The sequence below is a fragment of the Anticarsia gemmatalis genome, chromosome 23, assembly GCF_050436995.1.
Source record: "Anticarsia gemmatalis isolate Benzon Research Colony breed Stoneville strain chromosome 23, ilAntGemm2 primary, whole genome shotgun sequence".
Classification (NCBI taxonomy): Eukaryota; Metazoa; Arthropoda; class Insecta; order Lepidoptera; family Erebidae; genus Anticarsia; species Anticarsia gemmatalis.
In genome coordinates, this window is record NC_134767.1 from 204,601 (window position 1) to 232,252 (window position 27,652).

The following is a 27,652-nucleotide window of genomic DNA, read 5'->3' on the forward strand; positions in this document are numbered from 1 at the left end:
GATTTAAAATGATATTCCACCCAGAACTGAATAACTGTTTAGTTATCTCTTTGATTCAAACATTAAAGTTTTCTTTTACTGTTAAAAAAAGTGATAAATAATTTCTGCCACATTTAAATACTCTCATAAAAATCTGAATTAGTAATATAACAATATTAGCCAGTAAAGAAACGCTACTTAACATGAATAACACTGATTCAACTGAAATGATTTGGAAACCATTGTGTGGAGACATCAATATATTTTTATTGGAAATGCATTAACGTTTCTTCTTTTGTCGTTCTTCTAAAATGTCGATAAAACTTGTAATGTTTAAATGCCTGAAATGATTTGGATGTTTGCCACATAGAAAGTTTGTTAAGTAGGTTACAATACATAACACCTTATGATAGACAAACTTCGGAGACAAAATAACTGCTTAGGAATATGACTAAAGCTATGAGCCAAAATTAAAAAGGTCGACTAGTAGACATAGTACATACACAGTCATACGTGAAATTACAAGCTATTTTCCCATAGGAGTAGGCAGAGACCAAAGAACGCCACACGCCACTTGGAACATTGCAAACTTCCCTTGCATCATTCAAATCCATACATCTTGTCATACAGGACCGCCGGTTACGAGTACTACGCATATGACCATTTTGCAAGACATCACCGATATGATTTGTGTGGTCCGGCGTTATCATTAGCCACAGTAAATATATATATATATTCGCTTAGCCTTTGTTCCAAACTATGTTGGAGTCGGCTTCCAGTCTCACCGGATGCAGCTGGATACCAGTGTTTTACATGAAGCGACTGACTATCTGACCTCCACAACCCAGGTACTTGGGTATTAACACGATACCTTTCGGTAAGACTGGTTGTCAGACTTTCAAGCTTCTGACTACTGTTAACGACTGTCAAAGATCTTCGAAAATGACAGCCGGGACCCACAATTTAACGTGCCTTCCGAAACACGGAGGAACTCGATATGTATAAGATGGTCACCCATCCACGGAACAACCTCGGCAAGCGTAGCTTAACCTCAGAGATCGATCCGTGCGGCTGTTGTAAACTAAGCCACGAGCTCCTCAGTAAATATAATATAATAAATTAATTTACATCAATTGATTCAATTAACACATATCGTTATGAAATTGCTAAAACAGCAAAGGTTTTAAAAAAATCACTTGATTCTTATAAAGATGTAGATCTAGGCCAACATTGGAACAAACATTGGCACATACATTGGGCCAACAGTTTAATTTTTTTTGTTCAAACATTACTCACAATCGAATCATCAGCGTGAAGGTCGATTGTGAAACTTTAATCGATTAGTCGAGTTGTTTTTAATTAATATATCAATACAGACAGCTGTTGACCTCAAGCGTGTAATGATTAATTGAATTTTTAAGTTTCGTAGCTGTTTTCGTAGACCTTCGTAGATATTTTTTGTAGATTTAAAACTCCCCTAAAGTTTTTAAAATATGTCAGTATTTTATTTGTTTTTTATATTATACTTAGATGAAAAAGTAGACATGTTTATGTCGATTTATTGATTATTTCTCGTGTGCATTTTCACGTAAGTGAATGAAAAGGATAAGTCTTGTTCTTTTAATACAAAAAATTCGACTGAAATAACACTATTTATGTAATAATAATATTAGCTCATGTATTATTTTGTACATAAGATTCAACATTTATTTATTTATTAACATATCAAGTTAAATCTATTGAGTAGCGAAAAACCAAACTTTCGCATATATTATAATGTTAGTAAGAAAGTACACGCTATAGAAAAGGTATATGCTTGTGATTGTACATAACTATCCACGAATACATAATACACAGTGAAGTTTAATACAATATGAGTACAAAAAGTATATTAATCTCTTTTGTATTAAAATTGTATTGTAGTGAGTACTATACAGTGTATCGCCAATAAACCGCATACCACACTCGCAATAACGTAGCGAGATGTACGCTACAAGTTATAAGCGATAGCGGCGATAATACCCGCTGAATCAGTAGAATTTTGCTTGAAAATGTAAGGAATAGCTGGCAACAAGATGGCAATGAATACCAATAAGTAATTTGCTGTTTGTTAAACTAACTCAAGGCCTTTGAGTACGAAGAAATATTGAATTTTCTACAGGTAGTTTAATAACTATGACTATTATAGCAACAATACAAATTAAAAATATTCTTTAGATGATAATATTTTTTAAAACTCTTGTAATTGTGTTAAATATAAATGATTGTTTTTCAAAACGAATGTCAACAAACGAGAATAACATTTTTAAATATTGTCTAAGTGTCTATCTTTTAGTTAGCGCCCTTTCTGTGAGATACAAGAAGAAGAAGTAGTCTTTATTTGATGAAAAATATTTATTGAACCAAAATGTGTCAAGTAATACATGAACAGTCCCACACTATGGCTGACTCACTTCTTAGTGGCGAGTGTATCGCGAGGGATATAAATATATAGTAATAATACATTGCGACACGGGACGGTGACATTCCGCCGCTCGCCGCAATATACTAGCAATGTATTGCTTTTATACGATATAACTCATAAGATCTAGCGATTATACTACCGGTCACCAACAAATATTGAGTGAAATTGGAGTCATACGTCAAGTTTTATACAACACTTGATATTTAAACAAATCAAATATTTTTATGCATATTTTGATCGACCAGGGTTACTAACAAACTATTCTTAGCGCGGGAGACTTTTTTTAAAAGACAAAGAAGAAAGCAATTGGGTGTGGTAGCTGTGCGATTTTTTATTTCAGTTTTCATAAACTAACGCATTCGGTCTTGTACTAATTGACTCTATAAAATAACATAACCTCATATGCGCGAACACTTAACGTTCGGATACTTATAAGTAAAATAGTTGTCAAGACGATCAGAATCGGCACGGAAACCTTTCTAGATACAGAGATAGAATAGTCCATATTTTGATACTATGCAGCTATGTAGCGACCCGCTTCGCTCGTGACTTGTGGCACAATACGAACAAAGAATGTCGGTATGTGCGGCGCGAGCGGTCCCCGCTATATCACAGTAATAAACAGAACTATACTATATCTACTATATTGTATTACTATAGCTCGAGGGAAAGTGTTAGACTACATTGTTTTATATACTCGTGCTTCAGTTAAACGATGTGCACTGGGGAAGAGGCAGCCGTTTGAAACGTAATTAAATGCGAAAGGTTTTCTGTTTGCAAAAGATATTTGTTAGTTGCTTTGTCATTTAAAAAACACCGAATTTTTCAATGACAGATAGAGATACAATTTATGATCTAAAATAAGAGATTGTTTTTACTCCAGGTCCATTTTTTAAGCGGACGCTGTCGCGACCCTAGTTTACCTATACTTATCAAACAAAACTAGAGCGCAGTTTTGTTAGCAACGCGCTCTTTATCTGTCGGATTACAAAGAAGAACATTTGTATACGTTACATCCACAATCATGAGAAAGACTATAGACTATCTAATATCACGAGATTTTTATCCAACAGTATTAAACGTATATTTCTCTGCAAGGTCTCTAAACAGTCTTACTCCCGCTGTTAACTTAAAAACATAACGCTAACACGTGTGAAATCCATTAATTACTTACAATTTTACTGAAAACATACTTGAACAGCGAGAACTGCCGAAATACCTTTCAAACATAATTACTAACATTCACGGCGCAGTCGACAACAGGCGAGTGGTCACAGTCACAGTCACAGTCACACAGTCACAGTCACAGAGTCACACAGTCACACAGTCGCAGCGGGCGACGGGAGCTGAATGTGGTTGCATTTCGTGTTAATTGCGTCTCAGGCAGTATACAAATGTTTATGATTCGCCTTGCTTGCTGTGAAACATCAAAGTGTGGGGCCCTACCACCGGACATATTGAAGTAACCGATCGAGACTTTAAGACTTTTTAGATTTAGATTCGACACTTGCCAAGAATTCTCGCGATTGAAACGGTTGTTTTAGCATCAGGAAATGGTAGATTATCTAGTCGTTACTTACGTTTTGCTTATACTGAAATATTCATTTCGATACAAATATTCATTTATCTGACGTTATCTGAATCATCTGCTATAGATGGACACAGGTGAAAATATTTCAATAAATAAATCTAAATTGAAAAGCCTCCACTTTGCAGTGTAGTATTGACGTTGTATTAAAGTATTCTCAAACCACAAAACAAAGTAATGAAGTAAGTTAAAAGATCTTTGATTAGATGACTACAGCAACTTATATTTGGCAAAAGACAACAAATCAATGTTCCATCTAAATACCCGTAATCATAAGAATAGCCGAAGCAAAATGTAAAAAACATACTTCTAGTTCTAAGTAAAAGGTGAGTTTCCATCGAGTTGTACAAACAGTAACACGCGCAAGTTATTAAATTCGTGCCTCGCAAGTGGTTAGTTCTCACAATTTCCTCTAAGTCGTGAAATTAACGTGAATTACGTGAAACTAGCCGCACACTGGCAGTCACTGCACTCACTGCACTCACTGCTCTCGCCGGCTTTGTGAGACTGGAGCGAGAACCGGTGGTAACTTTGTTAACAGTTTTAATGTGAACAAATTAGAGCTGCAACTGTATACGGTGTTTCAATATGTGTTCGTTTAGTAATTACTGCGTACTTTTACTTATAAATAATTATGTATACTCAACTGTAGAAGTTGCTGGCTGGTGTCTACTAGTTACTGTCCCTACAGTCTTGAAATAAGGAAAGGTTTGATCAACATATTTTGTTGTCGATATAACTACGCAAGAAAATTGGATGCTTTCTTTCCATTACCGCCAGTTTTAAACATAGTTTACGTCGAATGTAAGTTCAAAATCTCGTAAGAATACAAATTACAGGGATAAAAGAATAGAGACCTGGCGAGGATTTGAAATTAGATGCGTTGAAAATGCTGATGAAGTATTCTAGTTATAAAAGACTATGACTTTTTTTATTCTAAGGATGACTAGTTAAGGATCTGGACAAAAAGGTACATGACACATGTCAGCGGCTCTTTACTTCAAACCGCGTCGGAATGGACCTGGACTACCTTAAAAATAAAGTTCCTGACATCAAGTCGTCGATACGCGTCGGCCGATCGACCAGTCATCAATCCGCCGATGTGTGTAAATAGGTACAAAATTATTTAAAGGTATATTTATAAGCAGCTATTTCTTGCATAATATTTACTTCATACTTTTAATTCATTTTATTTATTTTTAACATTTTATTAGTTAAGCGACGTATTTCAAGATTGCACGTGGTGTGAGTGTGGTGACAAAGGCGCGAAGGCAACACGGGGTTAATTGCGAGACTGTATCGATAGAGGGCGCTGTTTCACCTGCCTCGCTGCGCTTTACTACCTAGGTTACCTACAGCAACGAACAAGACGGGCTTGGAGACGATATGATACAAGGTTTGGCCCCCGATTTGGTTCGGGTAGATAAATTCTACGGGTTTAAAATCCTGTGTGTTAAATCAAGTTACAAACAATCTGTGTACTAAATTTCATCAAAATCCGTTCAGTGGTTTTTGTGTGAACGAGCAACAAACAAACAAACACACATACATTCACAAACATTAGTAGGACAGAAATTATTTAATTACATCCATCTTGGTATCTCAAATCATAAAACCTTTAAATTCTTGTTTAAACCTAAATTTACAAAATCATTCGACTCTATTCATCGTACAAACTCCTAACAGCCATTACACGTAGCTACCAGTTATGGAACAATGCGTCTCGACGGCTTTTTTTTACCTTTTTCACGGCAGTTGCGGAGAGTGGCAACACTTTGCACTGTTGTACCTTAATTGCTAGCACTGCGCTTTTTATTTCTTCTACTGTATATTTTTTGCTCGTTTTCAGGGAGGTTTTATTCGCTGGCAATGTTTATGGGGAGACGCTTAATGTTTTCTGTTAGACATTTTAAATGTCGCGTGTTTATTAAATGCGTAATAAAATACTATTTCAAAGTTGTGATTCGTGAAGGCGTAATAAATTCTATTGATGTTGTGTTAATGCGATAAACTTATTCATTAATGTGATATAAATATAGTTAGTTACTCATAGTTGTAAAGCATGTATACGCAGAATATAAGTAAATATAACTGCACGTTTGGCGCAGTGGTTTAAGCGGTCACCTCGCCGCAACAACCGTAGCGCCGCGTGTGGTGGGTTCGAATCCCACCCGGGACAAATCTTTGTGTGATGAGCACGAGTATTTGTTCTGAGCCTGGATGTCAATTTATCTATATAAGTATGTATTTAGAAATATATAAGGATGTTTATCAGTTATTTGGTTACCATAGTACAAGCTCTGCTTAGTTTGGAATCAAATGACCGTGTGTGAGTTGTCCAATGATATTTATTATTTATTTATTTATTTAAATTATAATTTTATGAATAAAACAAAAATAAAGCTTTACAATTCTATAGTAATCAGAAGTTTAATAAAGCGAATAGCAATGTACCATTAAGATCAATTTTATCACTTTCAGTTTAGTATAAGTAAGTTTAGAATAACGGATCTCTAAAAGTTTGGACGCCTAATCGTCAGTAGGGCAAATCAAATGAGGTCTAACCATCAATGAAATGCAAATAAAATGGAAGAAATTATTGTAAAAATAATTGTGTTTTTTATAAGCTCCTAGCTAACTGCACGTTTGGCGCAGTGGTTAAACACACACCTCGCCGCAACAACCGTAGCGCCGCGGTGGTGGGTTCAAATCTCACCCGGGACAAATCTCTTTGTGTGATGAGCACGATTATCTGTTTTGAGCCTGGTTGTCAATTTATCTAAATAAGTATGTATTAAGAAGTATATAAGTTTGTTTATCAGTTATTTGGTTACTATAGTACAAGCTCTGCTTAGTGTGGAATCAAATAACTGTGTGTGAGTTATTTAGAATATTTATTTATTGTTTATTAAGGTTTTAGATAGCAGTGATAGCCGAGTGGTATAAGTTGACACCTCCTACTCAAGTGGTCGCAGGTTCGAACCCGAGGCAACACACCAATGACTTTTCGAAGTTATGTGTGTATTAGAAATAATTATCACATGCTCCAACGGTGAAGGAAAACATCGTGAGGAAACCTTGCATGCCTAAAATTTGTTTAATACGATTATTGAGGGCATGCAAAGTCCCCAACCCGCACTTGGCCAGCGTGGCGGACTCAAGGCCTAACCCCTCCCTCATTACGGGAGGAGACCCTTGCCCAGCAGTGGGACAGTAATGGGTTAAATTTATTATAAGGTTTTAATCCGCTGTAAGTCAAAGTTGTCCAAGCCACCTAAAGGCTAAACAGTTATCAACTAGTCTCGTACCGTCTTCAAGCACAAACACAGTTCGTAAGAATCTAATCTAGCGTGCCCCGCGGCGTCGCTTCCTAACCGTCGTCACGAGTGACAAACGTCACGCACACCACTAAGTTACCAGTTAAGAATTGTCTTTTGAGGTTACGCTTCCGTCACACTAACTAGATGGTTCTGTTGTTTCTGTCTACGCAAACATACAAACATGAAGCAGCGATAGTCAATATCGTAAGAATAAGTAGTTTTTCATACAAAAATTAGTTTTATCATGTAACTAGCTGGCCCGCGCAACTTAGCTTGCGTCACGTTATATAGCCCTAAAGCAATCTTCGATAAATGGTCTATTCAACACAAAAATATTTTTTCAATTCGAACCAGTAATTCCTGAGATTCAAACAAACAAATTCTTCAGCTTTATAATATTAAGTATAGATATTTGACTTAGATTGTTTGACGTTGGTAACAAGCAGTCTTTTGGCTTTTTAAAGATTGCAAGGTTAGTAGTGTGTACTCGCAAACTTACACATACATTGGCGGACATTCGAAACCAAGAAGCGGGAAATTTAAGAAATAGGTTTTATTTGGACGTAGGCCTAATTTGAGATAATTTTAATATCCACCTTAATTTGTGTTAATCTGGGTTGAATTCAGTTTGAAAATACTGTAACAGCGATAAAATGCCTAATTAATCACTCACTGTAGCTTTAATTCCACCGTTCACTCCGTTACAGGAGTCACATAGCAAATCCTAATCCTTATACTATTAAATTATCCAAATTGAAAAACCTTTTCATAACGTAACCCACTACTATCCTACAAAAATCTCATTCTACTATTTTGGTCAGCTACTGTACTTTTGATCCAGTTCACCGAATGATGACTATTGAGTCTCAATGTAAATTGACTAATGCGAACTGAAATTCCGGGCCGTCAGTCATTGTGACGTGACGTGAGGTGATGACGTCACGATGAGTGACGTCGACGTCACTCGGTGATTAGATCGCGCTATCCATCACATTAACCCGTTAATGTCCGCACCTTACTGATAGAGACTAATGAACTGTTTAAATGTAGGTTGCTATGTTAACTTATATGTAACTAATTTAAATTGTTGTAAAGAATAAATGGTATATAATGGTATATATAATGGTATAAATGATAGCATTTTCTTTCATCGAATGGATTTTTTTACTCTTCTTCTTATCGTATGGTTAGTGATCAACCTAGTGTAAAAGCTGTTCAAGCCACCCGAAGCCTTTGAAATGGCATTACGATTGTTATATAATTGACAAAAACCGGGACCGACTTTTAACGTGGCGTGCGGTCACCCATCTATGAAATGGCCACGCCAAAGGTTTGCTTCACCCACAGGCCGGTGAGCATAACTAGCTATGAGCGCCTTTCTATTAAATAAACTGAATGTTAAATTGAAGAGATTTTCATTTACCTTTTTACTCATTTTAGCCTAGTCTATCCCACTAGTCCGGTTGACTTATCCCGTATAATATCCCCGTAAGACTTATTCAGGTCTATGGGAAAAAGGCGTGATATCATGGATTTATGTATGGCTGCTATTTATTTGGTAGGTCTAATCCGAGAGGACGCCTCGTTTAAATGGGTAAGTATTGATTTCACAGCTGGGTAAAGACCGTGTGTATTAAAATATTTGTTGGTCAGGCGTACAAAAATATTCTCATTTTATAATCGCATTGACCATATTTTATCCACAACTTTGACAAAATGTCATAAAACTGAATCCTATAAATATAGATTATATCCCTTTACAGTTTCTAAAGTCAATTAAAGAGAAAAATAGTAGATCATAAGTAAAACACGGTGAGCGGTATGTCCGATCAATTTGTGTTTGATAGAGGGTGAGCCACGAGGGGAGTATTTGTCAAGTAATTGCTATTCACGCTACCTACAGTGTAGGGGCTGAACTATTTGTATGAACGTTTAAAAGAGTAAAGATTAACTGATGAAAATTAATTGAGAAATGAAGATTGTAAGTAATTTGGCTTATAAAAAAGCACTAATCGCCATATTCATAATAATATATTATACGAAGTTATGAAAGGCTTATAAGAGTTGTTTATTTCACTCCTTAGCAAAATGCAAAACAGAAAACATATTGTAGTAGTTTTTTACTAAAATAGGTTTATAGTGTGTTTGTGAATAAGAGGGTAAACATATTCTTATATCCTAACCATAAACCTAGCAAAGTAGTGAATGCTAAAATAAAATGAAGTCCTTATTATATACCAATATTCATTTATACCTCACAGAAACATTGTTAAAACCATTTGGCGATTTAAAACAGTGGGAGTTCTTGCCAGCTGTTCTCATTGTCCCTACCTTCCGAACTGGCGGTAAATTCACTCTCTGTATCATTGACTATCATAAATGTCAGCATTTCACCTAAATTAATAAATGATTTGATTTTTATTTTCATCAATTAGTTTTTTTTGTGTTATTACAATATGTATATTATTATGTAATCACGTTTTAGATGATTCCGGATTCAATTGTAGTACTTTCTTTTAGTGTACGTACCGGCAGAAAATATAAAAAATATCCAAATGTACATACCTGGTGAATCATCTGGCAGGTCTGTGTAGTGGTGTGGTGCGGTGGACGTCTGACTCGCGTACAGTAGGTTCAGTTCCCGCGCCTCGTTCTCTTCCTGAGCTTGTTGACGGCGAAGCGCGACCTGAACAACAGTCAAATTGTTAAGCTACGTTTGCTGAGGTTGTTCTTTGGATCGGTGATCATCTAATACCTTAAATGGTGGGTACCAAGGTACCTGAAATTGTGGGTCTCGGCTGCCATTGTCAAAGATCTACAGTCGTTAACAGTAGTCAGAAACTTGAAAGCCTGAAACCAGTCTTATCGAAGGGTATCGTGTTATAACCCGGATAACCGGTTGGCAGTCGCTCCATGTAAAATACTGATATGTAGCTGCATCCGATGAGACTGGAAGTCGCTTCTAACATAGTTAGAAGTCTACGCTGATATACGACCGACATGAATTTGTCCGACCCGGGTATCAAAACCAGGCCACCAAGATCAGCAGTCGCAGACCAGCTCCCGCGTGGCTCTTTTCTCTTGATGTAGGGTATTTATTTGTTCTAATACGTATTGTTGGTGGTTACCTGTGCAGCCATGACCCGCTGTCGTTCGGCGATGAGCGTGCACTTGGCACAGACGCAGTCTCGCCAGCGGCAGTAGCGCTTGTGGCCCTTCAGCGCGGAGACCACGCCGTGGTTCCTGCAGCGCGCGCACTTCGGCGTCCGCTGGTGGGGCAGAGCCGACTGGTTATTATGTAGCAACTTCTTTACACTGATAGCAGCTTTGTTATACATAGTTTATACTAATATTGCAAATGATAAAGGAAGGCTGTTTGTAACGCTGTTAATACAAAACCGCTAAAGCTATTTTGATTCAATTTGGCATAGAGATAGTTGTAGATCTGAGGTAGTATCGATACCTAAGTTAGTTTAGTTTAGTTAAGTTGGCTTGTTATACTTAGATAGTTAAGGATAACATTATCATGACAAAGGTTTTAGTTTCTAGATACTGATAAAATACAACCGGTTTTAGAATTTATTATGAAAAATTTCTATTTTATCATTCTCATAACTTTGCTACAAACGTGAAACGAAAGTTCTAGCTCACGCTCATAGATTTTGCATACTATCTTTAAATGTTAACCCCTTCCCTATAGTTAAAACAATCACAGAAAATTCGATTACAGAATAATGTTAAATAGGTTAATTGTAATATTAGCAAAACCGCCCTTATGACCTTCAGTCAACGTTTGGTTCAAACGCCGTTAAATATATGTCATGGTAATCAGCCAATATGTGAGACACAAACTACAAAATTTCTTGGGCTCGAAATAGACAGTAAACTTACATGGAAACCACATATTGATGCGCTCTGTAAAAAAGTCAGTAAGTCTGTATACGCACTACATGAGCTGTCACAAATATCTAATGTAAATTCTGTTGTTACTGCGTACCACGGATTGGTTGTCTCAATACTGAGATACGGTATTATTTTTTGGGGAAATTCAACAAACAAAGATCTTATCTTTAAGATGCAGAAGAGATGTATTAGAGCTATGTTTGCATTGAAAACTACAGATAGCTGCCGTCCATATTTTTTGAAGCATGAACTTTTAACTTTGCCCTGCCTATACATACTCGAAGTAGCTGTTTTTGTTAAATGCAATCCAAATTTATTTATGTTAGCATCAGATTTTTATAACAGACGACAACGAGATGTGAGTCGACTATGTATACGCAAAACAAAAACTGCACTGATGCATAAAAGCGTTTTCCATATGGCATCTCTAATTTACAATAAACTGCCAAAATCAATCAAGGAATCTGACTTACATATGTTCAAGAAAAAATTAAATGAATTATTAATAAATAAATGCTATTATACACTATTGGATTATCTAAATGACAATTTACTCAATTATATTTAATTTATTTCAATTACAATCAATTTATTTCAACTACATTTTTTCTTTATTAATTATTATTTAGCTTTATTAACAATAGCAGAATATCTATTAATTATTCAATTCATCCATTTATTGTGACATTTATATTATTTTTAATTTTGACATCTGACTTTATGTCAACTATATTTTCCTACCATATAACATATTTCATCATTTTGTTTAGGCTTTTTCTTGTACATCACTTAATAAACTCAATTCTATTTAATATTTGCATGCCACTGACAGGCCAAGATACTTGTAACTATACTTATTGTAACACCATTTATCACAGTATTTTTGCAAATAAATTTGATTTTGATTTTGATTTTGAATAAAAACAATTCTTGAAAAGAAATATGAGATAACAAAATTATAGACATTTAAACTAAGTTCATGCTCGTAAGTTCTAGCCTGCTTATACTTCCTTTCGAGTTTAAAGAGCATATACATACAATTAGTTATAAAAAATTGTGCCGTAGAATGTTTTTACAATGAGTACCATAATTAAAATCTATTTAGGGTAAAAGGCAACTGAAACCGAAATGTTGAAATATTTTAGCTGCACAAACCCCATAATTTAACAACACAAACCAAATCATATCAAATACAAATTACCCTTTACTTTAACTATAACATAATAAATAATATCACATTACGATTATACCTTTACATTTATAACTCTATTACACTGTAACAACAATAATGTTACAAATTACAAGTGTTATATTACAATGTAACAAATTAGTAGTGTTATATTACACACTGTTGCATTCGTTTCCTAGTGTGAATTACAACAGGGGCGAGAATTGTAATTAGTGCAATTATATTAATGTTATATTGTAATGAACACAGGAAATGTTACTTGAAACTGTTATTTTTTGTTGTTAAATTGAATTAGCATAGTTTTGAAAAACATTATAATGTTTTAGTAATATATTTGTTTGTTTGTTTGGACGCAGTAAGCTTTTTTACTGCTATGATAAAAGCCACATGATAATAAAAGCAAATTCGGGCTTTTCGCAATCGATCTATTCATATCTCGCTCGACTGTGTTAATATTAGCTTGATGAAAATGAAAAATAAAAAAGTTCTATTTTTCTTATGTATTTAAATTAATAATTTAGCGATCGTGGCCCATATGAACAGATTTTATCTACTCAATATAAATCCTTCCAATGTGACCTCCTTTACGTCGCGCAATCAGGTAAAAACTTTCAGCATTGCGCTATGAAGCTACAACTTACAAAAGCGTAGTGACGATCAAATTGAAACAAAAACAAGTTTTAAAGCTATGACTAGGTATACTGATAACATACTAAGTTTAATATCTTTTTAAGGGACCTCTCTAAATTGGTATAACTATTCTCTTAATAATATAAGATGGATTGAATGAACATATTTATTATCTCTTATGCTAAGTGCTGCGTTTGGGTTAACCACCCTCCATTAAGTATCAACCGAAAACCATGGAGAAATAAATATGTTAAGAGATAGCTCTTTATTAATTGCAGCGTCAGTTTACATAACATAGCAATTAATAAATTCAGAATCCGCACTCATAAATCTAATAACTGAATGGATTTTCCGCTGAAAGCTATACCGCCGTCCCTAACTATGAGCGAAGTTAAAATTAAAGATAGTATTCGCTACATTAGTTAAAAATGCAATAAGTCCTGCATCTAAAAGACACCTCTAACGTTACACTAACATAGAATATTTGTAGACATTCAAACTAAAACTTCAAATTCAGTGGGATCATTATGATCAAAGTTATCACCATTTCAGATAAACTGTAACTTTATTACGCTTAATATCCATCAAGAAAAGCTTTCAATTGATATTTTCTTTTATCACAATAATATTTAACGCATAAATTGAGCCAAGTTAAAATTTAGTTTGCCGTCGCGACATACAGACTGCAGTCTACCGCCGGGCGACGGATCACTTTAAAAATATAGCACGCTAAACTATCTCTATAGGGCTTCTACTTACAGAAATAATAAGTAAGCAAAGTAAGATTATAAATTAAAACAATTTTTTTTTCACTCTATTGTAGGTTTGACAGCTACGGAAATCCTATTAGTTAGAAACAAATTTTCAAATTGATAAGTGCAGCAAATTATTGTGATGGTACGAATTTATTTCATTTAGTTTGTGATTTTTTGTTTCTGATATATTGCATTGCGATTCTATAAAGTAAAGCTTAAGTATCTCTAATTTAAGTCAGTACTGAAATACATTTTAAATTAAACTTAATCGGTTTTTTCTACAATTATTTTTAGCGGTTTTAGTGATACTTTAACGTGTACGCTAAAAATCAAATAAAATTTGAACCGTGTATTTGATAGAGACTATCTTGCTTAAACTCTAAGACTTTACAATTTATTTAAATAACAGAAACTTTATAGTGCGACTCTATACATGAATACTGCATAACTAACTCTTATAACTTAAAGTATGGATACCATTTGTCACTCTATTAATACCTAACTTCTTCTAACCTATTTTGCTCGCCAAAATCACGCAACTTGAATAAAATAATTTTTAACCAACCAAAAAACCTATATCAACAGCCAGCACTTTAAATACTAGTCTTTTAAACAATTTAAAAGTAAAATGTATAAACATCTACCTGATATCGTTCCGAGGCTCTCAGGAAGAAGGGCGGCAGCGCGGCGAGCACGGGGTGCTGCACCAGCTGCGACACGTCCACGCCGTTCGGCAGAGACATCTCCATCAATGTAACAACAACAACAGCGACAGACACAACAACACTATAACATGCTAACAACAACAACAGGCTGACGAGAGCGCGCGCTCGCTACACTGGGGCGCCGCACTCCACCGAGTTGTTGCAGACACTGTTGATTCATTTTGAGTCGGACTGTTGCCGGGGCGGCGCGCGACAAGGACGGAACGAGAGCGAAACGACACACTGTATTCAAAGCTATACCGCCGTCCCTCTCTCGCTGGAGTGTTAACTGTATATGTTGTATCATCCGGTTATATAAAATGTTGTAAGATGAGAGGTCGGAGCCCGCCAATGGGGTAGCGCCGCGACCCCGCCTCGCCCGGTGATTGGTCACATCATGCTGAAACTTAATTTACAAAGGTGACTTTTTTGAGAAGTACATTTTTTTATTGCGGACAAAGAGTGAATTGAATGAAGCACAAAAAACACAATTATTTTGTTGTGGAGTATTTCGTTTGGTTTATTTATTTGATTGTGTTGTCTGATTGTTATTGTGGGCATAATGGCTGGTGGAGAGCTGCCTAGTTGGTAGTCGTCACTTAATGAGATGTGATGTGATAAGCTCTTAGTTTGGTGTGCGAGTGCTTTATTGCGTGTGATGCGTTCTGATGTTTGTTTGTTTGCTTGTCTGTGCTGTCGTATCTCGCTCTTATATCTTTACGGTTCAATTAATGAGAATGGTATTTGATGCTTGTTTAACCCTACTTTATGGGAAATAATGTAGAGTATTGTATTTGTGAGAAAATGTTAATGAATCTCTGAGAATAAACAGATACCATTGAAAGTAAAATACAGGAAATTAAAGCCCTTTGTCCTCTATTATACATATCTTTAGAAACTTGAACACGGCTTACATATTCGTTGCATCTGTTTAATAATTGGAAAATATAACATTCCTCAACTAGAACATTTTACACCCTTTAGATTAAGGACAAACGGTTTTTTTATATGCCCTATCAATTCACTGTTTACTTATGAACAACAAGCACTATCTATTAAAAAGCATTTGATCTCAGATCTTCAACTATCTCCAGACTACAATTCATTAAAATCGGATCACCAGTTTAGACATTAAAACGTTACAAACATACAGACAGGCTTTCAAATATTTCGTGCAGGAATAGATTCTTAACAATTGCGTCATACATCTAAGAAAAATATAATACACAAAACTAAGAATAGCTAAAATATAAAAATAATATAAAGTTGTGTTTAATATCGTGTGTATGTTGGGAGGTTTCCCGTTCTGGGATTCTCGCGTCCCACTTAACGGAATTAAATGTAGGTCACCTCACACTAAGGAGATAGAACGAGCTAGTGGTAGATTCAGTAATTGTAACGACTATCATAAGTGTCGATATTTGACCTAAATTAATAATTTGATTTTGATTTTGAATCTTTACTTGTATGTTTCTTACAACGAGGTAATATTGTGGGATAAAATACTATTAACTGTTTTTGTAGTTCGAAAGTACCACTGACCCCAATAGCGTTTTTTTTATATGAGTTTTAGCGCTATTGAATAGATATAAACTACTGTTAAATGTACCCACCTCAGAAACCGGGGGTAAGAGTGTTGTTCACTAGGTTCCGTGTTCGATTTCCGGGACGGACATGGTACCATAGAGTTTTTTTTTAAGATCCCGGTTTAATTCCTGTGAAATGACAAATGATTTTTTTTCTATTGAATGACGTTTATTATACAACAGTTAATGGTAACCAACACTGGCTAAGGTGGGGCTGAACACTGCTTTCCTTCTAGAACTGTTTCAGGAACTGTTAGTCATTCAAAATTTCCTCACGATGTTTTCCTTCACCGTTAAAGAAAACGTGTATGGATGGAAGTGTAAGGCAAGGGGGTAATTTTATGTTTCTGTCTCTTGTGCATTAGATGCTTAAAATACATATTTCGAGGTAAAGTGAATCATCTACTTAAAGAATGGATTCCTTTAAGCTTGATGAGAAAATAAGGCAAAATAACTTAACAGGTTAATGATTTTGTGATCTATAGTTATTCGTTCAGTTCTCTTGATAGAAAATCGTGAAGAATTATTTACAAGCTCTACATAATGTATTATTGTAAAGATTATGACATTTAAACTAAACGGAAAGCGTCGCCATCTTAATTCTAAATTCAAATATCGAACGTCAGAGCGGAAGGTGCGTTCAAATTGAAATATTTCAATTTACTTGTCGACGGGAATTCGATTTAAATTACAATGAGAGTGTAGGGGGGAGGAGGGCGGGGGGCGAGCGGGGGCGTGGGGGGCGCGGGGGGCGGTGGTACGAGTAATTATCAATGTATAACTGAATATCTGCGCGTATTGTGTTTAAAGCCGATCGGAAATTTTTGTACGGGGTGTTCGAAAGCGTTTTTTTTGTTTGAAGTGGAAAGTTAAAGGGTGATTGAAGGGCTGGCTACGTTACCTTTTGGTGCTGAATAACTTGAAATTGTCTTTGTTCCGTAAGGCTTGAGGTTGGAGTGAAATAGATGACTTTATTGATAATTTGTTTTGGTTTTAAACTCTGCTTTGGTGTCTGTTCTTATTGATTCTGCAATTTCCCTTTGATTCTAGGTCGCCAGATATCCTAACCTAGAATAGTAGGTTTGCAGGACAAATGTACCTGCTGATCCTTGAAATAAAATAATATGTTATAAACTATAATCTTCTTATAACTGATACACTGGCAATTATATTTAAATACCACGTAATATAAAAAATATAAAAAATCGTTGACAATGATCCCACAGTAGTTGGCAAGAGCTTCCGAAAGTCTCACCATAGCATTCCCGAGTACATCTTCACATAACATCACCCTGTATAACAGAACAGATACAGGTGTGTGTCGGGGCGCGGCGCTGCCTCCGTGCCGGGGGCGAGGGGGGGGGGGGACACAGCGAGGGGGGGGGGAGTCGAGGCGCAAATGAGAATTCCGCAGAGCAACGATCAATTCGCGAAATGTGAACATTTCGTAAACGTCTCAACTTGGAATAGGGATGGGAACTCTAGCTATCGATGTTTTTATTTAAAGTTAGTAAATAATTTCAGGTTTTGTTATGTTCGATACTTTTCAGCCAAAATAGCGTCTCAGACAAATATTTTTTATCGAAACCGGTTGAATATTTGCAGATTACTCGTTTACGGCGTTGGTATAGATGTTAACTATTCAATTTGTACCAAGAGTTTTTAAAAGTTGACAAGAAACCAAGCAAAAACTGTTTAAAAACATCCAAACTTTTCATTCCCACAATGTCGTACAACTTATAAATTATAGCATTACAATGATCTGCATTACCTATTTTTTTAAGCTCGAAAATAATGTTCCACTTACTGAATTACTTATCAAAACAACTTTAGTCAATAAAATAATAAATCACAGGGCTATCTGATCAGCAGTTACATTATTACCCTTTAACTTTGATACAAAAAATAAATGCTTCATAAAAAGATGTATCGAGTATCGATATTATTTCAGCATCCCATCCCTCGCTGAGCGTGGGAGCGCGCGAATATCTTCGCAAGCGTTAAAATGAAATGTTCGCAATTTGAATATCGTTCTGTACACCATCCCCCGGCGCCCCCCGCCGCCCCCTCCCCCTGCGACGTCCCCCACATCCCTCCCGCCGGGAGGAGGCTTGGATAAATTTAGTTCTTTTAGTTGTAGGTTTTAAATGTGGTTCATGTATCTAGTATTAAAATGTTATAACATTAATGTAATTGAGTACAAGATAGTAGTTTATTTGCTATTTTGGAAACATGTATTTATTATTTTTAAAGATAAAGTCATTACTGTTAAAAAGGGACGTGTAGAAACCTCAATATTGAGTGTTCAAAGGGTTCCTGCCTTATGCCTTAAAGACTGTTTTCTCAGCAATTTTACAATTTATAACACAACAAATTCACAGTTATTTTTACTTTCAAATTGATTTCAAGTTTAAAGGATCTCCACTTCCTTCGAAAAGATATTCACAAAGCAATCATTTGTAAAACTTCCAGGAGTCTTAAATACCTTTATCGTTAGTAAATTTAAATTAACTACTGGAGAGAAAATCAAAAGACACACGAACCCTTCAGTAGAATGTATCGTGAAAGAACAATACCCACTCGACACCCGTAGCCTCTCCACCGGAGATTGTGTTCACCAACTTATTTCACTTACTCCACTCTACTATTGTACATACGCTCCAGTTCTATTATTGATAGCACCTTCAAGTAATTGAAGAAATTTTGTACTTAGCTTTAGAAACTTTGCAAGGGTGTATGGATTTATTTTGCTACACTTTGACGTAAAAACTACTGAATGCGTTTGTATTGAAATGTAGCAAATCTTTACTAATATTAATGTATACAATTTCAATCCTGAATTATGAAAATATAGAACGCTTTTTATGTTCACTCCCGAAGAATCTATACTAATATTATAAAGAAGAAGAGTTTGTTTCTTTGTTTGTTTGAACGCGCTAATCTCAGGAACTACGGGTCCGATTTGAAAAACTCTTTCAGTGTTAGATAGTCCATTTATCGAGGAAGGCTATAGGCTATATATCATCACGCTACGACCTACAGGAGCGGAGTAGCAATAAAAAATGTTACAAAAACAGGGAAAATTTTGACCCATTCTCTCTTATGCGACGCAAGCGAAGTTGCGCGGGTCAGCTAGTCTTTCTATAAAGCGGACGCAGCTGTGGGTAGAAGTTACGTAGTATTTCTCGCTACAAGTTTTTATGATAAAATGGTGAGAGTAAGTTTATATGTAGTATTTCAGGACTGGACTAAGTATTTACGATCTACTTCTGAAGGTTGTTCAGGGACGATGTCTTTACTACGTGGAATTGTTGATGGTTCTAGAGAATTCCGTATTCGTAGAAACGGCTAGCAGTTATCTACTAAACTTAATACTGTAGGAAGAAAAGTTAATAAGATTAGAGTTTCTTTTTATGTAACGAAATGAAAAATCTCTTTATTGTATACTGTAGGAAATGGTACGCTGATTACATACATAAAATACCTATTAAAATAGGGTTGATAGATTTATAGATCTTCAATTCAGAGCTTATTCTAAGAAACCTTTCAGTTTTTGATAGCTTATTATTGAATACCACATATGCTACGGAAAATTAAAAGAATCGACTACTTATGAGGTCCCAGATAAGTGAAGTAAACTAAAACTAGTCGTGTTACCAGTTCCATTAAGAAGTCCTCAGTCATAAGAGTTTGTAACTAAGAATACTGCTAGCTTACCACCAACTTATTTCAAAATTATTAGATTTTATCATCATTTATTCGTTCTTTGTATATTTGTAAAGCTTCCTCCAACTAAGACAAGTTATACAAATCTATGTTACCACGTCTATCACCATGTCGTCTTTTCTACTCATTAGTTACCAAACCTGCGTCACTCCTAGTCGGACTCCAGTAGGACGTAGGTATCAACAAACATACATACAAAGCAACAGTATCAACGCCTACATCTAAGCATACTTTTTGTCGACTTAATGAAGTGCCGCCGCCCCCGCGTCGCGTCGCCACCAACCAATAGCAAGCCTCGATACAGTTGCAAGGCCTGCCATTGGTAGATACAGTAACAAGACTGTTACAACTAACGCACCGACCAATGAGGAGAGAGTAGTCTTGAAGGCTGTAATTTCTTATGTAAAGTTCTGCAATAGGTTGGTATTACATAACACATTTAAATAAGCCTGTTACTACAGGGTCATAAGGTCTAAAGTTCAGTTTTCGTATCGCTTGAAATGTTTTTGTGAATTTGTTAATTGCATTATTCTCAATTGTTCCTAATTACAGGGAACAAATAGAGTGAAAAAATCTAACTACCGAGAGCATGTAATCTGTTCATCTTCATTTCTGTTCATTTGTTCATCGAAAAAAATTTAGACATCGTAAAACATAGTTCCACTGTTAGAAGAAACATTTGGTTTGTGTGAGAGGTAAGCCATTACCACGATTATAAGGTTGCTACGGTGTTTTAGTGACGTGTGACTCTGGCCTCAACCGATTATACATAGAAAGCGAATATATCATGCCCATAGTTATACGTCTATAAAAACAATAAAACCCACACTTGAGCAACCCTTTGACGGCTCAGTACGTAATGTGGTACATCTGCATCAGGTCTACGTCGGCTATTTCCATTTCCTTCGCATTTGCCGCCGCTGCCGTCCACGCCTGAGGTCAGCGCCAGTAAATCACACACACACATACTTGTGCTGTGTGTTGTGTGTGTGTAGAGTATAAATGACGGTGTGTGTCACAGTGCTGACGATGCCGACTGATGGTAGGAGTGTTGTGGATAAGCCTCTAAAAGATAGGCTATGTTTTCATTTTTACTACTTACTTCGTTACTTTATTATTATTACATCCTCTGTGGTTGGTAAAATGGCCTTTAGTCTCGATATTTTTGTGACAGTATTACTTACTAGGCTTGTTCTGGAGGTATTACTTGGCAATCCTGTTTTCACGATTTATTCTGATGATAATCTTGTTTACAGATCGGTTTTGCATTCAAAGTCTATAATTGGGTTACGAATCAATACGTATGGAAACATTTTTGCAACTGTTTCAAGTAGGAATTATCTAATTACTAGTGAAGATATATCGACAGTTCAACACATTACATATTAGGTAAGTTCTGTTATAAAAAAATACCTTAGAAAATTCTTGTTTTTTCTACCAATGACAAAAAAATATCAATTACGACACACTTATTCGTTAAATAAAGTTAACTATCTTAAAAAATAGCCTTTATTGGAATATCCTCCCTATTATGTCGTTCTAAGTCTAGCTGACCAACAAAAACAGAGAGCACTCGGTCAGCAGCGGGCGAGCTCCGACGTGGACCGACGTGGTCCGATGTGGCCCGATGTGGTCCGATGTGGGACGACCGCCGCTCTTTACGTATAAACTGGTATTTTTTCCTATTTTTTCCTCTCACAGTACTCGTGCGCTACGAGCCGGCGATCTGCGAGTGAGCTTGATCGAGGACCGTCAGCCGCCGTTTTTTCAAACAACCCTTCCCAATTTGTTTTTTTGTGGCGGTCAAAGTATGTGACGCGTGCCTGTTTCTAAGTTTAGTTAGTACGCTTTTTGAACGGTTTTTATTTAAGAATAATTAGGTAATGGTAAATGTCGAGGTTTATGACTGAGGTTACATTCATATTGGTAATAAATAATTGAAAATAATTCCCTCGAAGCTGGTTTGTATAATGGTATCTTTGTATAAGAGAGAATGTCAGAAATGTAAATAAAATCAATTGAGCTTTCATCATAACTATTTTTAACTGCTAGACTTACAATCTATTGAGCCAATGTTGCAGTTTTCTGAAGACTTTTATATGTATATTAATGTATTTTTTTCATAATTTAGATATCTAAGTTACTACCGATTCGCTTATAATGCTGAATAAAAATATATTTTCTCTTTCTCTACTCAATTTATTACTCTACTATTTACTCTTTTTATCCTCTGATCTGGCAGTTGATAACAAGAGAATAAGATGAGATACTAATAATACAAGAGATAAATCAATTATAAAACCACTTAAACAACTATTTTATGAACGTTCACACCAGATATACTGAAAGCTAAGATTTCAATAGGTATCACAAGAAATTGACAATTCATTGCTAAATCGTCACAAAAAAAACTAGCACTGACATCTATAAATGAGTAGCAGTACTATTAATATTAACAGTTTTAAATACGTACTAAAGTACTAAGAGTATTTGCTACTTAGCACTAGATGGCGTTTGCAGCACCTTTTCAAGATATCAACTAGATGTCACTGCTCAATTGATTACATCAATTTACTCTAGATGGCAGTACTAGTAAACCACAACACTTTAGTAAAAAATCATACACATTAATGTAAAAATTAGGATAGGTAGGTTGTATAATATTCTTGATATTCGTTGAAAATAATCGAACACTTCTTAATTTGTTTGTACTTTAGATGCCGTTAAATAATCGTATGTTTATGACCCGCAAGATTAAATTCCTTATGATTTCTTTAGACACAATAAGAGTATAACTGAAATAAAACTAGCTAGTTCCTAGTTTCGCTGGGCACTTCCCGTGACGTAGTGCCCAAAATATAATGTCAATTGAATAATCAAGATTAAATCTCTACATCCTTTAAGACAACCAGATACATCTAGCTACTGTGTAGGACTATCAATGTGTCTACGATGATTTATGATGACAAATCTTGTTCAGTGTACATAGCTGCATGGTATTATAAAGTACAGTTGCTCTTTGTAAAATACTGGTATTCAGCTGCATCTAGTGAGACTGGAAGTCGACTCTAACATAGTTGGAAGAAAGACTAGGCTGATGATGACTTACAATACCATGTATGCTAACACAATAACAGCAGGCTTCTTTATTCTATGGTTTACTCTTGCCTTTAGTTTACTCGAAACACAAAAGCTCAAGAAAAAGGAATTCAATCCAGTGATGTCCGGACAATCTATTAAAGAATAAAAAGGAATAACTTATAATAATATAGTTACCAGTCGCTTAACTGCATAGTGGTAAATTATGGGCCACATTGACCCTTGGGCAGAGAGGGCTAGTCGACTTGATCTATAGATATAGACATTGCTCCGAACCCTGTAGTTACATTGCACGTTGCTAATGTGAAAAGATTCAGTGATTAAGCCGTAAATGTGTCACAAACAGACAGAATTACTTTCCTATTCATCTATAATATTAAGTATGTCAATGTTAATCCTATCCCCTGCTGTAGTGCTCATCTCGCGAGAGGCCGGCTGATGACAATGCATCGTTTATTTTAACAGAATCACATTATTTTTATCTTGTCAATAAAGATATTATTATCTCCGTGCACCGAACTCTTTGGAATGAGCAAAGTGATCGATCTATTGAACAATAACAAATATTTATAACGAAATATGACAAACAGTGTTTACATTTACAAGTAAAATGTCTTATTGTGTGAGTTTAAAAATTCACCAAAATAAAAATATACAGAGTTTTCTAGGTATTATGATCAAGCTGGTTATCTAATTACTACTCATACTAATAAAAACCATCGTAAATAAACGTAACAGTGTGTTTGTTTATCCTTTCCTTTAATTCGCGGAGTGTAACGGGACACCTGTCACTTTTAACACATCAGCCGAAATTATTGTCGAATGTTCAGCAGGTGTAATGCTACACTAAAACGCTTTGAGACAAGATTGCACGCCTATGGCAAATAGATCATGTGACTGAGAGGGATGTAGATTTTGTTCTTCAAATTTAATTATCTATCGGTATTCGTCCGCCCATCGCGGTATATGGCAGTGGAAAGAGAGATTTATAAGGAAAGAGGGGAAGTCTTTATAAGACAGTGACCGTTAAAAAAATTCAAAACAACCTTCCTAGTTAGATAGTTTGGAATAGATCAAAAACGCAGTAAAATATTACTTTCACAAATAAAGTCGCGGTGAAGTACTAACATGTCTTCTTTATTGTTTTTCTATAGAGTGTTATCGGAAAATTCTCCACAGATCAGTCATGATAGTGACACCGTGTCTGCTCTCTGTTCTTATCACGATGCTGCAGAGACAGGCGTGATAAGAGGTTAATGACATCGCCGCTGACATCTCATGCACTCCTGATCCTGAAGGAACTACCTGTTTCTTTTTTAAAGATAAATACGCTATTTGTTTACCCATTTAGAGTCAGCCCGTGACCACGGTTGATGCAATTTGATCAAAACGTCGGGTAAACAAATAAGGTATCGTAACCTTTATTTTACAATCGCGTTTATCACCTCGTTAATTTCTTTTTACCTCTGAGCTCCTTCAGCTGGGCCTGACTTGCTGTGCGAGTGTTAGGTTTGATTTCCATAGGGTGTGTGGAAAGTGAGCATTTCACAGCGAAGTTCAGTATAAAAAAAAAGAGTTTTAAAAGGGTTCTGTGAGGCTTTATTTAGCAGTTATTATAAGAAAAACTCTTACTTAAAGTTACCATTTCTCGCATAAACTCTTCACATTTTTAGTAAAGTAAAATAACTCCAATGAACTCAAAAGGAAAAAAATACTTCAAGTATCTTCAAGTACTTTCTATAAATAGAGACAAACAGATAAAAATTGTTTGTTTAAACTCGGCTCAATACAGTTGATACTCAATATATTAGTGAACAAGTAATTGAACTCACGACAATTGACAAGGACTCACTCATTTATTCGTGAGTCTTGTTTTAGCGTATTATTGTATGACACTGATTCTATGGAAAGTTTTGAACAATTTGTATATTTTTAGGAGCTGAGTCGATATAAGTTTGGGTTTGTTATTTTCGAAATGTACTAAAACCTTTATAGGTAGGTACTTCCATGCAAGCTAGTTATAGTGCTATAGAACAAGAAATGTCTACCTATTTTATGCTTTTAAAAACAGATAGATTGATGAAAGCCAGTTTGTTATATTAAGGGAATAGGTACTACTTCTCTACTTCTATGCAAGTTAGTTATCGTGCTATACAACACGAAATGTCTGTCTGTTTTATGCTTTTAAAAACAGGTGGATTAATGAAAGCCAGTTTGTTATAATAAGAGAAAGAAGCAGATAAAAGAAATTGAATGTTACCAATAAAGAGTACAAGACAATTTCGCAAATGAACATCTACGCTACCGTTGTAAGTATTCTTTCTTGAATGACTGTGCATAAACAATATAGGTAGTTACCACGACACTGAGTGTGTCCCGGGTCCAAATCTAATCCAGTTTAAAACCACACCACAATGACTATTGACGAGTATTCTAATTAGGGCAACCAAAGATTCAAACCTCATGATCCGCAGTCGGATACAGTTTCGACTACGCCACCGAGGTAGTCAAAGTCTATTTATATCGATAACAAATCCCTTGCCAATGGTCGATGGGAGAGTCAACTGCGCGGAATTTGAACCTCGGACCCTCCGTATCGCGTTGATTGTTTAACAAGCTGTATCGAGGGACCCTTCACTTTACACAATTTATTATCCTTTTATAAACGACCACTCTCACGCTCATGCAATGAATGGCATTTCTTAAAACATAAAATCTAAGAAGAGATCACTTTAATCATACAAAAATTGATTTGCTTGTATGTGATTGCTGGCACACTGATAATGATCGTGATGACCATTTCTAGCCCTTTATTCAAGTTGTTTATGTATATAATAAGCTATAATACCTTCTATGGTAATTTAACTTAACTGTAAGTGTGCTTAACTTAAATTCACGAAAATTGTTGTAATCGGTTCAGAATTTCAGACATTTATCACCCACGCAATAAGTGAAGGGATTCGAATCTTTAAACACAAATGATATATAATCACCTCTCTCTTCTCTGAATTTTACGTGTACTTTCATGAACGATGAAACGATGGACATACAATTTTTTTAGATGACAAAATTATTATTGTAATATAATCGAACCCACGACCTGTACCTCACTGTGTAGTTGTCATTACTGAACTACAGACATCTTCAAAAATTGTGCGTCTGAGAGTTCCTCAAACAGAATCTTAAAATTAAGACCACACTTTCTTCCCAAAAGACCAAATAATCTCATTCTAAGAGCATACCCCAGCAGTGAGACAATGTTTAAGACAAATAAACCAGTCTATATGATAACATCACTGTGATAACACGTAGGTAATACTTATTACGGTAATAACTGAACAACTACAATATTATGTCAAACGACTAGTCACGAACTCTCGTCAGTCTTCTGTTACGTATGGATATAGACATTACATCACGAGATATTTCTATTCACTTTTCATCCATACTAATATTATAAATGCGAAAGTAACTCTGTCCGTCTGTCTGTCTGCTACCTAATCACGCCTAAACTACTGAACCAATTTGCATGAAATTTGGTATGGAGATATTTTGATACCCGAGAAAAGACATAGGCTATATATCATAACACTACGACCAAAAGGAGCAGAATGGGTACCAGTAATTAAAGTTACAAAAACGGAGAAAAATTTCACCCATTCTCTCTTATTGGACGCAAGCGAAGTTGCGAGGGTCTGCTAGTATAATATATTTTTGAAACATTTTAAATATTTATCTTAATTTGTGAATTCAATGAATTGTCGCGGGAACTTTTAAAAACAAAAAATCAACGGTCACGAAGTACAACTGTTTGTGGATTGCACTAAAATTATTTCTTGTGGGAATCTAACCCACAACCTCGCGAAGCAGTGGCAGTGATGGCTGACTTCCTTAATCACTGCGCCGCGGAGGTCGTAAAATTTTAAAGAGTATTGCCATATTTGGTCCAAAATAAGAGTTTGCTGGCAGTTACATAGCATATGACTACAATTTGAATTTTTGAGTCGATCTCCGATTCAAGGAATGTATTACTTGTAGGAACATTTAGCTAATATATCTAAGTAATTACTATTTGCCGCATTACCTATCTAAAATAAATACCAACATTATTATTAATGAGAGGGTCAATCAAAGTTCAAATTGAACAAACACATTAAGGTTTAGTTTAAACAAATTATCTTTGTTGATAACTGGTTACCATGACAACGGATCACCAGGTGGTCGGTATACCATTCATTCTGTGATTATAGTTTATAGCCAAGCTAAAGTCATACGTGTTTGGCTTTGACGGGACTTCATTAAACGAATACTTTACTCAATTCAAAGACTGCAGACGCTCAGCTGCAATTGTTTTTAATTACTTTTTATCATTTATTGACCGGTAAGTGCTACGGGTTATTTTTATTATAGTTAGTTAATTTGAGTCTTTCATACAATATTTTGTATAGAGTTTCAAGTGTTTTGTTATAAGTTCTCAATTAGTACATCGTGTGTCGTCGGTTCGATTTTTGTACGCAATAAATCAGTGTTGTGATTGTAATTGTATTATAGTATTTGAAACGAAATTGGAAGTCACTACTATGACCTAATACTAAGGAGTATTAGGTCATAGTAGTGACTATTTTTAAATTATTAAATAATGCAATAAAATGTATTTATAAAAATTTTCAAAAATTAACACGCTTTGAAAAATATTACTTACGACTTTA

At 35.4% G+C, this 27,652-nt stretch overlaps 1 protein-coding gene across 2 annotated transcripts in view; it reads right to left on the minus strand.

The window, feature by feature from the left end:
• The window catches only part of LOC142983137 (doublesex- and mab-3-related transcription factor A2-like), a 109,940-nt gene that overhangs the window by 12,995 nt on the left and 69,293 nt on the right, over positions 1–27,652 (minus strand). The window contains exons 2-4 of one of the 2 annotated variants that reach the window (XM_076130000.1): positions 14,473–14,938; positions 10,480–10,620; positions 9,917–10,037 (exon numbers count right to left, since the gene is read on the minus strand). In XM_076130000.1, the coding sequence (XP_075986115.1) occupies positions 9,917–10,037; positions 10,480–10,620; positions 14,473–14,577 (367 nt within the window). In that variant the 5' untranslated portion in view covers positions 14,578–14,938. Of the gene's footprint in view, positions 1–9,916; positions 10,038–10,479; positions 10,639–14,472; positions 14,939–27,652 lie in introns of both variants that reach the window. The other variant, XM_076129999.1, reaches the window with a different exon arrangement.